Source organism: Leptodactylus fuscus, chromosome 3 (genome assembly GCF_031893055.1).
Source record: "Leptodactylus fuscus isolate aLepFus1 chromosome 3, aLepFus1.hap2, whole genome shotgun sequence".
NCBI classification, from domain to species: domain Eukaryota; kingdom Metazoa; phylum Chordata; class Amphibia; order Anura; family Leptodactylidae; genus Leptodactylus; species Leptodactylus fuscus.
The window spans coordinates 130,856,495-130,872,240 of record NC_134267.1 but is presented as its reverse complement, the minus strand read 5'-3'; the positions used below and the strand labels follow the sequence as shown (position 1 = coordinate 130,872,240).

Here is a 15,746-nt window from a genome sequence, read left to right as displayed (position 1 = left end):
GCTGTATCACCAGTATCGTAACAGGATACTCAAGCCTTAATAATGGAATCCGCCGGGATTAAGAGTCTGGAGGACCGTGTGAACCAGATGCACGGTACACTGTCCAAGCTTCATAGTGAGGTGCGTGACTTCAAGACTAAACATACGGCCTTGGAAAATCAGACTACACACCACATTCAAGTTTATGGACAAGCCATCCAAAACTTGCAGGAATTGGTACGTGATCTAACTGACCGCGTGGTCAAACTGGAGTCCCAAGAGCGTGGTGGAACAGCATCTGCCCTTCCCACTCTGCCACTTCCACCCTTTAGGTTTGGTGGGGACCGAGATAAATTTCGAGGATTCCTCAATCAGTGCCAACTCTTTTTTGAAGCTCATCCCATGCATTACCCCACAGACCGATCCAAGGTTTTGTGCGTCATCATGCTCCTGACACATAAGGCATTAGCCTGGGCTAGCCCTTTCATCGAGACAAACGATGTTCGGCTGAATAATTTAAAAGACTTCCTGGCAGCTATGAGTGAAGTGTTTGACGACCCCAACCGAGTGGCTACAGCAGAGGCGACTTTACTAGCACTACGCCAGGGCAAACGCTCAGTAGCTGAATATGCCTTGGAATTCAGGAGGTGGGTAATTGACACTAAATGGAATGATGCTGCTAAGCTTACAATCTTCAGAAATGGACTTTCTGGGACAATAAAGGATGAGTTGGCACGTGCTGAAGCCCCCACTGAGGTGGATAAATTCGTACAACACTGTATCCGGATTGACACTAGATTGGCTGAACGTAAACAGGAGAGATGGGGCTCCTTGTGGTTCCGTAATAATAACAGCTATACTTCTGTTTCAGCTCCAGCTACCAGAGACTCCCAGGAGAAAGGGTACCAGGAATCCGGAGTAGAGCTGATGCAAGTAGACAGCATGCAGAGACGTGAAAATGCTGAAAGAAGAGAACGTAGGCTTCGAGAGAATCAATGTTTCTATTGTGGAAAGAATGATCACTTCCTCATTAATTGTCCCCACCGGGGGCGCAAGACTGTTGCCGCTATGGTCGAACCAGAATTTTCAGATGAGGAATCTGTGTGCTCTGAACATGTTTCACCTGTGGTTGCAGTTACCCGCTCCATCGCACCTGGTATAGGAAAGGAGAACAAGGACTCCCACTGTGTTATATCTGTAAAATTCCTAGCCAACTCCCAGTGGATATCCACACAAGCTATGGTCGATTCTGGAGCTAACGGTAACTTTATGGACATTGACTTTGCCAGAAGACATGGGGTGAAACTGCAAAAAAGGCGGTCTCCTATCGTTATGGAAACTGTGGATGGGTCTCCACTGAACTCAGGACCAGTTGATCATGAGACCGAACCCCTGGAGATGGTCATGGAGCTTAATCACCATGAGGTCCTATCTTTCCTTCTAATTTCATCTCCACACTTCCCTATTATTTTGGGATTGCCATGGCTGCGTACACAGAACCCTATAATTGATTGGGAGACTAAGAAAATATCCTTCCCATCTGAGTCTTTACAACAGGAGTGTTTTTCGGAACAACCCCAGAGCAAGCCAGAGGAGAATCCTCAATCAACTACAGGATTGCCATCCATATATGCAGAATTCGCTGATGTCTGCGATAAGAAGAATGCTGACAAACTCCCGCCACACCGCGATTATGACTGTCCGGTGGAGTTGTTACCAGGTGCGGCTATACCTTTTGGAACCATCTATCCTTTAGCCAAACCAGAACTGAAGTCTCTCAAGGAATACATTGATGAGAATTTGGCAAAGGGATTTATTCGTCCATCTTCATCACCAGCAGGCGCACCCATATTTTTTGTTAAAAAGAAGGATGGTTCCCTTAGACCATGCATCGACTACAGGGAGCTGAATAAAATTACCATTAAGAACCGTTATCCCCTCCCATTGATTCCTGAGTTGCTGGAGAGAGTCCATCAGGCAAAAATATTCACAAAGCTAGACCTCCGAGGAGCCTATAATCTTATTCGTATTAGACCAGGGGATGAATGGAAGACAGCGTTTAGATCACGATATGGGCATTTTGAATACATGGTCATGCCCTTTGGTCTTTGTAATGCACCGGCAACCTTCCAACACTTTGTCAATGACCTTTTCAGAGATTTACTAGACTTATTTGTTGTCATCTACCTTGATGATATTCTAATTTTTTCCAACACGTTAGAAGAACATCAAAATCACGTGAAGACCGTGCTGAAACGTTTGAGGGACAACCAACTCTGCATCAAGCTAGAGAAGTGCGAATTCCATCAAAGGGAAATACAGTTTCTGGGTTATGTAATCTCTCCTTCAGGATTATGCATGGACACTAGTAAAGTTCAAGCAATCATGGACTGGCCCATTCCCAAAAATGTGAAGGAGGTGCAACGGTTTGTGGGATTCGCCAATTTTTATAGACGTTTTATCAAACATTTTTCGGAGATAATTGCACCAATTACCCGATTAACAAAGAAGGGAGCAGCCTTCGTCTGGTCCACACAGGCACAAGAAGCTTTCTCTCAGCTAAAGACAAAATTTACAACAGCTCCCATACTGATACATCCTGATCCGGAACGTGCATTCATTGTCGAAGTGGATGCCTCGGATTGTGCAATTGGAGCCATTTTGTCACAAAGAGTTGGGGAAAAAGACATGCTACACCCTTGTGCCTACTTCTCAAGACGCCTGACCTCATCAGAAAAGAATTATGATGTAGGAAACAAGGAGCTCCTAGCGATCGTAGCCGCTTTCAAAGAATGGAGACATCATTTACAGGGCGCAACACAGCAAATAGTGGTCTTAACTGACCATCGCAATTTAGAATTTGTCAGATCTGCCAAATGTCTGTGTCCTCGTCAAGCCCGATGGAGCTTGTTCCTGAATCAGTTTAATTTCTTAATTTCCTACAGGCCTGGTTCTCGGAATGGTAAGGCCGACGCCTTATCTAGAATGTTTTCCACTGAATCCTCTCCTGCAGAGCCACCAAAGACTATCCTCCCTGAATCAAGATTCTTTGGGGTGATCCATAACACAGACCTGCTGGGGAAGATAAGAGAAGCCTATACAAGTGACCCAGTCTTGGCACATCCCCCCAATGATTTATCATTAGTCTTCAAGAACAAGGTGTGGATCCATGAGGACCGTCTCTATGTTCCTGAAGCAGTACGACTAGAAGTCTTAAAACTAATTCACGACTCCAAGATAGGGGGTCATAAGGGAGTGCAGAAGACACAAGAATTCCTATCCCGCTTCTTTTGGTGGCCTGATCATCTCAGGGATGTGAAGAAATATGTGACATCTTGCAGTACCTGTGCAATGAATAAGATTCCACGCTTTTCACCTATGGGGTTGTTGCAGCCCTTACCAATTCCATCTCGCCCCTGGGGATCAATTTCTATGGACTTTATCGTTGATCTGCCAGTTTCGAAGGGGAAGAATACCATTCTGGTGGTGGTGGATCGTCTCACTAAGGCTGCACATTTTGTCCCTTGTTCTGGATTACCTTCAGCTGAGGAGACAGCTGATCTTGTGATTCACAATATTTTTCGGCTTCATGGAGTGCCTGATAAGGTTGTCTCAGATCGTGGAGTACAATTTACCTCAAGATTCTGGCGAAGTTTTTGTACGGCATTAAATATCGATATTAATCTATCATCTGCCTTCCACCCTCAGTCTAATGGACAAACAGAGCGCACCAATCAGACCTTGGAACAATACCTACGATGTTATACATGTCATCTGCAGGACGATTGGTTCGATTTACTTCCTGTGGCAGAATTCTCGTACAACAACTCACAGCATGCATCAACGAAACAAACTCCATTTTTTGCAAATCTAGGTTACCACCCCAATATTCTTCCTAACTTTCCGATAGAAACCTTCATTCCTGCAGTCACCGATAGAATCCAAGCATTACAGCAAAATCTCAAGATGTTAAAAGAGACTCTGAAACTTGCTCAAGAGAAGTATAAGAAGACAGCTGATAGATTACGCAGACCTTCTCCGACCTTCCAGATAGGGGATGAAGTTTGGCTGTCTACTAAAAACTTAAAGCTCAATGTACCATCAGTAAAACTGGGACAGAAGTTTATCGGTCCTTTTAAGATAACAACACAAGTAGGCTCTGTGGCTTTCCGTCTCCAACTCCCCAGGACAATGAAGATACATCCAGTATTTCATGTTTCACTATTGAAACCAGTTGTTCCTAACCCTTTTCCAGGTCGTCTGTTGCCTCCTCCGGGTCCCATTAAAGTTGCTGGAGAAGAACACTACGTGGTTGAGAGAATCCTGGATTCTAGGATCTTCAGAAACCGTCTGCAATATTTAATACAGTGGCAGGGATACGGTCCTTCAGAAAATTCATGGGAGCCCATCAGCAACATCAATGCTCCTCGTTTGATTAGAGAATTCCACCAAAGATATCCAGACAAGCCAGGTCAAACAGCGTCCAGAGGCCGCTGTTAAAGGAGGGAGTAATGTCAGAATCTGTGTGTTAGAACCTGTGTTTCATCATCATGTGAAGATGCTGTTCCAAGGATCTCCACTGGTGGCCGCTATTCAAATGTCATTACTACTCCCACCACTGGAGGCTGCTGTTCCCTGACTCTTGCCCACAGTTAATATGGCGAGTATTGCTTCATGACCATGGCCATCTTGTTTCCTGTTGGCGGCCATCTTGTTTCCTGTTTGGCCCTATATATAGCCAGAGCATATTATAAACAATGCTTGAGTATTGTGTTTGTTCCCAGTCCTCTAGCTCTGAGGTATTCTTGCTCAGTATACCTTGGCTTCTCCTGCTTACCCGCTCCGTGTACTGACTCCTGGCTTCTCCTGCTTACCCGCTCCGTGTATCGACTCCTGGCTTCATCTGACTACCCGCCCCGTGTACCGACTCCTGGCTTCACCCGACTACCCGCTCTGTGTACCGACTCCTGGCTTCATCTGACTACCCGCTCCGTGTACCGACTCCTGGCTTCACCCGACTACCCGCTCTGTGCACCAACCTCTGGCTATCCATCGACCAAGTCTCCTACTCCGCTGTGTCTGCCGTCCTTCCTGGCTATTGGATTCCAGCTGTATCACCAGTATCGTAACACACGGGCACAGAGGGGGCGGATTATGGCACGTAATCCACGTCATAATCCGCCCCCTCACAATGATGGTCTATGGAGACCACCAGGCTTCTTTTTTCCGTGAGCGGCAAGTTGCCGCTCAGGGAAAAAAGAAGCGAGCTGCCCTTTCTTCAGGCGGATTCCGTGGCTCGTTGAGCTGCAGCATCCGCCTCGCGGCAGCAACCTCTGAAGTCGGCCCATTCATTTGAGCCTACTCCGGAAGGGGAAGGAGCGACTGTCGGAAGCCGCTACAGTCATGGCAGGGGGGTTTTGGCCCGAGAGTGACATGGCTCCCCGCGTCACTCTTGGTGCCAAAATCCGCCTTTACGCTCCTTGTGTGAACTCACCCTAATACTCCCCTTATGTCTTTTAAAACCTATTCCTGCACCTTACAATATCTACAAAAGTATTGTAACCACTCAGCATAATGTTATGACCTTTAAATATTGAAAAAGTGCCTCCTGGAGGTAAAAGCATTCACAATTCTGACATTTCATGAAAGATGATACCGTGTTTTATTGTAAAAAATGAGTTCAGAGGTAAAAGTAAGGGCCTTCAAATAATTGTGAGCTAGGTAAAGTGTAATGCACATAGTAAAATGACACATTTAAAAGACCTAAATGTCAGTAATGCACAGAGATTCCGATTCCTATTATACAGTCCTCTCTTCACACTGGGAAAGACATGTTTATACTAACAGAGTCTGGAAATTGATGTGGGCTTTGATATCGCAAGGTCTTCCAAGAAAACTTTCCCCACCTCTTACATTGTATGTATTATTTCTCTACCTACTGGTTAAAATAAATTGTTAACATTAAGTTTAAATTGTAAGTATAGGTTGTAGAACAACATACTTTGGAATAATACAATATCATATCTCACCACCTACAAATTATAGCAGTAATGATAAGACAGATACAGGATTAATAAGTCTGCCCCATATTCTCCATACGCTTATGTTTTTGACTACTGATAACATGTTGCTGTTTTGTCTTAAAAAGGAAAGAATACTAAAGTCTGGTGGTATGTGACTCCATGATGTTAGTATCTTGAACTTGGGTTTTTGTTTGTAACTTTTCGATTTACTCCTGTTGTTGTGGCTGTTTCACATTTGGGGTTGTTTCACCCTTTATTACAACAGTAGTATGTGTGTCCCTTCATTGTAATATATACAGGTTACTTTAACCCTTCATTTTATTTCTACATTTGTCACTACTTAGAGATGAGCGAGTACTGTTCGGATCAGCCGATCCGAACAGCACGCTCGCATAGAAATGAATGGACGTAGCTGGCACGCAGGGGGTTAAGCAGCCGGCCGCCGTCAAATCGGAAGTACCAGGTGCATCCATTCATTTCTATGGAGCGTGCTGTTTGGATCGGCTGATCCGAACAGTACTTGCTCATCTCTACTACTTACCACAAGTTTTACCATTGAAGTATTGGTCCCCTGTCTTATGTGTTGTATAATGTAACTATTTTTATGTGCATTTATAATAAAGATTGCTTATTTTATTAGTGTTGCTTCTGTCTCCTTGACATTGATACATACTACATCTAGCAAGCTGCACAGTTCTATTCACTGAGCCCTTCTGATGATTCAGTGCCCCAACTTCTCTTCAACCTCTCCTGAACATTTTCTAAACTGATCTATTACCAAATCACATTAAAAAAGCTGTGTTGTATCCAAAAATGCATCTGTATGAATAAAAAAAAAAAAGTTTCCAAAACAATTACAGGTGTATTCCGGTGACAAGAAGTAACTTCCTGTGTACTCGGAGTCTAATGGTTGGGACTCCCACTGATCATGAGAACTGGGGTGTTTCTATATACAGTATGATCCGTTTAAATGGGAACCACCAGAAATAACCATAATACAGCGCTTGACTATCTCCAGTGGTTCCCAATGAGATGAATGCCACTTCATACAAACTCTCTGTTCTCTTTGTCCTCATGAAGAGTGGGGGTCTCAACAGCCAGACCTCTGCAATCAGAAAGTCTCCAACTATCCTTCAGATAAAGGGTAACTTCTATTTATTAGACTATCCCCTTAAATGGGTCTAAGTCTTATGAAAAGAGTTACTTATTATTTCAGCCAGCTGGTTACTGTACATATGTCCAAGATCTTGCACTGCATACGTGTGAAGAGAAGTGCCACTTGAAACTTCTAGGCCCGATGGAAACTCTGTAATGGGGCCTACCTTGTGTCTCTTAGAATAATCATAAATTTTATGTAGAGAGGGACTTTTAGGGTTCCCTCAGGGTCCAGGGCCTAGAAGCAACCACTATCTCTGCATTCCCTATAGCCACGTATCTGCGTGTGAATAGAATTTCTATTTGTTAGCTACATTAGTATAAAAATACACTATATTACCATACCTCCCAACTGTCCCGAACTCTGTGGGACGGTCACGGATTGTGGGTCATATCCCGCAGTCCCGGTCAGCAGGAGGTATGTCCTGGATTCAACTCATCTGTGTTCGGAGGACGCATATGACTTGACTTCAATAGCGAACGAAGCAGAGCTATCTGCGGACAGCTCCTGCTTCTCTGTTCTGTTCCCTGTGCACTACGGCCCCAGGTTGCTGTAGGTGCAATGTGATGACGTCACTCACATCATGCATATAGCTCCTAGAAAGCTCCAGGAGAAGAGACTGCCAACACAGTGGCAGGGGAGCGAGGAGAGGTGAGTATCAGTGTTGTTTATGTTAAACTGTGGGGGCAAATTAAGGGGAACATGAAACTAGGGGCAAATTAAGGGGGCACATTAAACTGGAGGCTGATGAAGGGGGGTATGAAACTGGAGGCAGGTGAAGGGGGGACATGAAACTGGGGGCAAGCATAGGGTGGACATGAAAATGGGGACAGATGTAGGGAGGCATGAAACTGGTCTGCAGTGATGAAGGGGGAACATTAAACTGGCAACAGATGAAGGGGGGGCATTAAACTGGTGGCAAATGGAGGGGTGGGGACATTAAACAGGGGGAGATTAAGAGGGGCATTAAATTGAGGATAGCTGGAGGGGGACATTAAAAAATGGGGGTCACTGGATGGAGACATTAAGCTGGGGGCAATTTGAAAGGGACAGTAAACTGGAGGCAACATGTCCACCTCTAGTTGCCCCCAGTTTAATGTTACCCTCCAGCTATTCCTACAGTTTAGTGTCCCTTTATAATGTTAGGTTGACTGTAGGAGCATTATACTGTGTGGGAGCACAAAGAAAAATGGATTAGAATGGGCGGAGCCAACATAGAAGTGGGTGGAGCTACAATTGCCACGGCGCACATTTTGTCCCTCTTTCTGTTCTTTGAAGGTTGGGAGTTACGTATTACAAATGTAACATTTAGTAAGCATAGAGAAGTTTACTATATAGGTTGCATTTGTACAGATTTACAATATTTTTACCACTAAAATACTAGGGCTTTAGGTAAAATACCAGAGAGCATTTTGCCAGAAGCCAGTTGGACATCTATAATGCAGAAGATGTTAACATGAAATAATCATATTAAACTGACTGAATATTTCTATGATAAAATCCAATAGTTTACAGTAAGAGAGTATTAATCAACATGTCCAGAAAATATGGACAGAATTAGCTGAAATGTCAGCCGCATACGGAACTGCTGGTGTGGATTTTCTGGATTTTCTACAGTAACCCAAGGTCATCAGGCACACTTTAAAAATAACTCACGAGTAAGAGAACTTGGCTAAAAAAAATAACAAATATCACTGTTGTCTAAAAACTGAAATATATATAATCTAGATGAGTAACAGGAAGAGTCTCAAAAGACCAGTTACCAAGCTCAAGACCATGACAAACCAGACAAGAAGAGAACGACACAACCTGAGTGCCATCTAATGGGCAACCGCAGCACTACATGTACATAGAGTAATAAAAAATGACATGCACTGTAAAGTACACAGTAAAACAGTAAATGCATCAACTACATCATTTAGTCATCTCTGTTATCTTCACGCACAAATCTCTGTACACATCTGTAACCTGGTAATCTGCAAACCTGCCTCAAAAATATCTCCAACCACAGGGACAAAAGTGATTTTCAATTGTAAAAACATTCAGAAACAAATCCGCAGAGACTGAATTGGATGTGTCACCACTCTTGAAGAAAATACCTATTCATCAAATAAGAATTCTGGAGCATATTTTCGAATAACCTTGCATTGTGGTAATCCTCTGATATTCCTCTTGGAAATGTATGAATAAATGGGATATTTCAAAAAGGAGCAAATGGACACAGAACAAATACGGTATACAAGAACTATCAAAATTGGACAAGTATGGCCGTTTTTCAAAAATATAAGGTCCATTAATAGCAGAACGGTAATGCGAATAAGATCTAACACTGTTAAAATCAAGTGCACAAACTGTCAGAGTGTTTAGGGACACAATCCTACATTGTAACACCCATTTGTCACAATACATACTTCTAATGAAAATTAATTTTATGTATCGAAGAATATAAAGATTTCCTAAAATAGACATGACAGGAGAGATAACAGGTTGCCTTTATGACATTTATTTCAATATCATACATAAAAGGGGAACAAAACCAATCTCTACCTAACCTATTCCTGTATCAATATGATGGTCTAATATGAGACTCAGTAATACATCGTGTGAACCCGGCCTTAGGCTTATTACGTCCCTGATGAAATCCCCTTGTGATCATGTTTGCCTGAGCGTCGATTGTAAGAATGCAGTAGTGTAGAATCCAATCTGTCCTATTTGTTTAGTTTACTAGCTTGTATCCTTAGCAGATTTAGCTATTGCAGGAACCATATGGCTTTACTTAGTAACTGCAGCTGTTAAAACACGAACATATACAAAGCGGCAGCACCAAGTTTATGGTAAAGTGTGTTGTGCTACCCTTGGCATTCTGCAGGACTGTATGTAATTCTACATTTACATTAGGTTACATGACCAGTTGAGCTCTGCTATATCTGTACATGCAGCATAAGATTTGAAAAGCTGTGTTTCTTTATTTCACCTCTTTTCTGCATTGCTAAAATAACAATGGCAAAGAGAAAAAATCTGCTCATTTTATCATCCCCTCCTGTTGTTTGTAGGCAACTACAGAATGTCCCTTCTGGAAGGTTGGGAAACACCTGTAGATGGCACAAGCAAAACTAAACCCTGCCCCCTGTAGATAATTACCACCTCTTTGTAAACCATGGAGAATTCTATAGTGGTAACGGCTTCTCTGGTAGATTTGTACATGACTGTTTCAGAAGATAGCAGAAAAGTCCAATGCTACATATAAGTATCAGTGAATATATATTTGCTTTCTATGTTTATTTTACTTTACTCAATCTTTTCTAGGTAGAGCATTCCTTTAAGGCCTCCTACACATGACTGTGCAGTGTACGAGTCAGTAAAAACACCACAGATGACACACAGATTGGTATCCGTATGTCATCCGTGCTTTTCACTAACCCATACATTGAATTGATTGGACCGAGCCCCAAATACAGACAGGTGCTCCATATTGAGACTCTTCACTATGGCCCAGACACACAGTTGCAAATACTACAGCTACTACAATACTACATAAAAATTAATGTGTCTGTACTTTAATCCACAACTGTGAATCAAAAGTACGGTCGTGTGAAAGAGGGTTTAGGGTTTGTTTATTGCGATCATCTTCAGTCTGGGATCCTATTATGCCTTCAGTATGTTTGCATGTACATTACAAAACTTAGTACACAATTTAAATACTTTAAGTATAAGTCACTAAGCAATACGCTTAGGCTATGTTCACACAGCAGAAAATGAAGAGGAATTCCTCTTCATTTTTCCGCCGCCAGCATTTTCAACTGTGGTTACCCATGACCGGATGCTGATGCAATGTTTCGTCATTCCATTGCAGAAGAATGGGAGTAATCAGCAGGGAGTCTCAAACCGCGGACTCTGTGGCTGAATCAGCTGCGGAATAAGCAGCAAGATCAAGAAGGATCCAGGTGGAATCTGCCCCGGATTCAGTGGCAAAACCAACCCCCAAATTCGTGGCAACTTCCGCCATGTATGCTTAGGATTGTGATCTGAAAACCATATATACAAATGAACTTTTTTAGGAGATATTTTTGGTAGTGTGGGATAATGCATTTTTAGGTTTTTGACTATTTAAAGGAACATTCCAGAAAAAACTAATATACCGTGCAGGCCTGAGGAGACCGTATATGACAGTCTTTGCTGTTGTTGTAAATCTTTGTACCAACCATTTTAGAAGAATGAATAACACAGTGTATCACACATTTTGTCTGGAGAGTGTCTTTAAGAACTAGGGAACTATTTTTTTTTCTCCAGGTATGTGTACATTGTGATGAAGTGACTGATCTTGATATTATCTGCTATATATCAAAATTTGTTTAAGCTCCCATACTCAGAAATTGAAAGTTAGTCGAACCAGTTGGTGCAATCGGCTGACTTAGGGTCCATTCACATGGAGGAAAATGGTGCCTTATTTGGCATTGAATTTTCAGCACTGAAAAAAAAGCCTCCCATTGACTTCTATGGGTTCTGCTAACTTTTTTTTTTCACTAGCGGAATTTTCCGCTAGCCATTTTCCTCCATGTGAATGGACCCAAACTTACTGTATGTATATGGGCTGACCCTCCACCGGCAGATGATGTTAAGGAAAAGAAGGATTGGCCATGTTAAATTTCAACATGCCCAATCCTTTATTCATATGGGAGATAAGTTACCACAGGTGTCTGGAAGTGACGTTTTCCACTGTCTGGTTAAAAACACATGCATGCTCATCCAAACCGTGTGTGCATGACTGCCTTTAGTATTTGCTAACTGGATGTTAGTAGCGACAACTTATTACATAATTGAAACAATTAGTGAGGGGAAATTATTAAGACTGGTCTTTCCAGACACCCCAGAATTAGAGTCCATTCACACGGAGGATAATGGCGCTGAATTTGGTGTGGAATTTCAGCACTGAAGAAAAAAGCCTCCCATTGACTTCAAAGGCTTCCTTTTTCTGCTTGCAGAAAAAGGAACCCATTGAAGTCAATCGGATGGTTTTTTTCAGTGCTAAAATTCCACACCAAATTCCTCACCATTTTCCTTCGTGTGAATGAACCCTTACTAAAAGGATTTGGCCTCTTAATTTTTGCCCATATAGGTGCACTTGAATAATTTTCATCAGCAAGTAGATTTCTGGTATAACTCACTCCAGGTTTATCGGGAGAATTGCAGTATTCTATTACTGAATATGGAAAAGTGAACAAATAGTGCAAATGCATTCTCTGCGTGTGGCAGTCTTTATTAAACATCAAAGAATGGGAACAATGTGGCCCACAACAGGTAACAGGAAATCACAAACCCCAAAAGGCTAAAGTGCACTTATTAGAATTGACAAGGCCAGGGTCATTCTCTGAGCCCGCAGCGCACAGTGCTACAACATGCTGGGAATTTTAATTGTGTTCTACATCATTCTGGTAAATGGATTCGCACTATGTATCATCTTCAAGTCCAAATTTTAGTTAGTGACACAAAATCTGTCCTTTTTATGAGCTTTCTATTCTTAGCTGCTATTCCTTCGGTATATGAAAACTGAATGTGTTAAATGCAGGCAAATGGTGAAATCCAGATTATATATGACACCTGCACATTTATATAGATCAATTTTATAACTCATTCAGGCCAGGGCCCTACGCTGCAAATACGCGGTGTTTACGGTGCACCAGAAAACACCGCATATTACAGTACCTGCGTCTTTGTAAATCCCAGCATGCCATATACCTACAGAAACGCTAGCGTTTCCCATATAGGTATAATAGGGACAGAAAGTCCAGAAAGGAAAACGGTAGACTTTTTGTGAAAAGCGCTGTGGAAATGCATTACACTTTCTGTCCCTATTATACGTATATAGAAAACACCAGCGTTTCAGCAGCTATAACACAATGGTTTTTGAAAACACAGCTTTTCCGCTGCAGATTTTTTCCTGCATTGTGTGGATGGGATTAGCCAGAATCTCATCCACTTTACAGTGACTATAGTACGCTGTGGTTTCACAGCATGGGCCCCAGCCTAGAGAAACATCTTCCGTGCAGTCCATGAAATACACATGAGGTAGGAAAAAAGGGATTTATTTATAGCTCCCCAACATGTGTTAATATCACAGCAGTAAGACAATGTGTCTGTAAAGCATGGAGGATTCGTATACTATCAACCATGTGTATACAGTATATGTAATTGTAATAATTACAGCCAGCCTGAAGGCCTCTATAAAGTCACTCGATCACAGCTATATGACAAACATACAATTCCATCAGAGCAAAAACCGTGTTAAGCAGGAAGCTATGTGACTTCTCAAATAAAGTCACAGGGTAGAGAAATGTCGGCTGTGATATGGAGAACACTGTCATAACATATGTTAATGTCTGATGTATGAGACAGGATTTGTAATACATCCGAATGTGCATGGCCAGGCAGCTGTCATTCTACTAATGGATAATCACACAGCACGTAACATAACATGCTGATACTACCTGCAGGCATTAGCTCTTGTCTGCTTCCTAGAAAGCTGTGTGACAAGTAATATGGCCACCAGTATGACTAGGCCTGGGGTTGTCACACAGCTTTCCAAAAGTAAAAATCTACTAATTTATAAAGTAAATATCCCCTTATGTCTGTTTGCTCAGATAAAGCAGCGATGCCATTCAGGAGTGTGTAAGGGCTGCAGTGTTGGCCATATCAGTTGCTACACAACTTTCCCAATATCAGATGAATAGAATTTGCACTAACTTGACAGATGAAAATAACTCAAAAACACACTTATCCTCATTACAAACTACAAAATCATGACTTTATACCAGTGGATCAGATGCTTATAACAACTATTTCCAGATTTTATAAATACACTATTATACTTGGAAGCAAAACTGTGTTTCAGCAAAGTGTAGTCAAACCACTAAGAACAGACGTAACAACAGATTGCAAGTGAGCAGAGTTTGCGTCTGCATTGTTTGTGCCAAATGACAAACTCAGCTTTACTGCATCTGACAAATTCAACTCCATATGTGCTACATAATATCCAAGATACTATATGGATTCTGCAATATTAATAACTGGCCATTTACTTCAATTAGAAGTACAAGTGAAGACTGGGATTGCTTAGTGAATGGTTCTCACACACAGCCTACTGTGATATCTGAGCCACAGTCATCTTCTCCAACGCTGGTCTATGTGCAGACAACAAGCCCTCTATCCAGACACGACTTAGAGGAGACGTCTGCAGGGACCTCCCACCCCCTCGGCATCTCTAAAAACACCTTGTAGCACTTATTATACTCACATCGGCTCCTGGCTCTCCTGGTAACCCGGGAGATCCTGGTTTGCCTGGATCCCCATCAGGACCCTGATAAGAGAAAATATCACAATCAGTAATGAGAAAAGACAAAGAGAACCCAACAGTCTGGAGGATAAGGGAAACTTACCGGCTTGCCTGGAGGACCATCTGGACCCCTGTCCCCCTGTTATAGAAGAAGTACAGACAATTCAGCTCTATTGACAAATCACAATTACACTTAACACATGGGTGACAATAGATCACATGGTAGAAAGGACCTGAACTAAGGATACATATAAAGTTAGTAATGTATATAGTCCAGACAATATCAGTGCAGCCTATACTTACATCAATGCCATCTATGCCAGGAACTCCGGATGGCCCGGGTGGTCCCACTGGTCCAGGGGGTCCTGGGGGTCCTCTCTGATAAAACATTAGGGTAAATTAGGTATAGTGAAGACAATACAATGCACCTCTTCTCAATATTGCTGGATTAACCTTTCATAGTTAATGGATCAACAATGAAGACATGACTATGGGTAGATTGTAACACATCATTGATAAGATGGCATCTAATGGATTTTTGATTGATAATAGATTAAATAGATGAATACTAGTAGATTGTAACACATTATTGATAAGATGGCATCCAATAGTCTTCTGATTGATAATAGATCAATACTAATAGGTTTCTTCTTGATAACTATTAGTAGATTATAGCAAATTATTGATAAGATGGCATCTGATAAGTTTATGCTTGATAATAGATAGATGTTTACTAGTAGATTGTAACACTTTATTGATACAATAGCATCTAATATGTTTCTGATTAATAATAGATAGAATAGATTTAATACTAGTAGATAGTAACACATTATTAATGAGATGAGATCTAACAGGTTCCTGCCTGGTAATAGATAAATAGATGACTACTAGGTAGATTGTAACACATTATTGATAAGATGGCATGTAATAGGCTTCTGATTGATAATAGATAAATAGATGATTACTAGTAGATTGTAACACATTATTAATAAGATGGTATGTAACAGGTTCCTGTCTGGTAATAGATAAATAGATGATTACTAGTAGATTGTAACACATTATTGATAAGATGGCATCTAATAGGCTTCTGATTGATAATAGATCAATACTAATAGGTTTCTTCTTGGTAACTATTAGTAGATTATAACAAATTATTGATAAGATGGCATCTAATAGGTTTCTGCTTGATAATAGATATATGATTACTAGTAGATTGCACACATTATTAATAAGATGGTATATAACAGGATTCTGCCTG

At 41.6% G+C, this 15,746-nt stretch overlaps 1 protein-coding gene across 1 annotated transcript in view; it reads right to left on the bottom strand.

Moving 5' to 3' along the window:
- COL9A1 (collagen type IX alpha 1 chain) overlaps positions 1-15,746 on the bottom strand; it is a 127,400-nt gene that overhangs the window by 63,182 nt on the left and 48,472 nt on the right. Inside the window, exons 8-10 of the mRNA XM_075269540.1 lie at positions 14,792-14,866; positions 14,592-14,627; positions 14,450-14,512 (exon numbers count right to left, since the gene is read on the bottom strand). Of these exons, the coding sequence (XP_075125641.1) occupies positions 14,450-14,512; positions 14,592-14,627; positions 14,792-14,866 (174 nt within the window). The remainder of the gene's footprint in view (positions 1-14,449; positions 14,513-14,591; positions 14,628-14,791; positions 14,867-15,746) is intronic.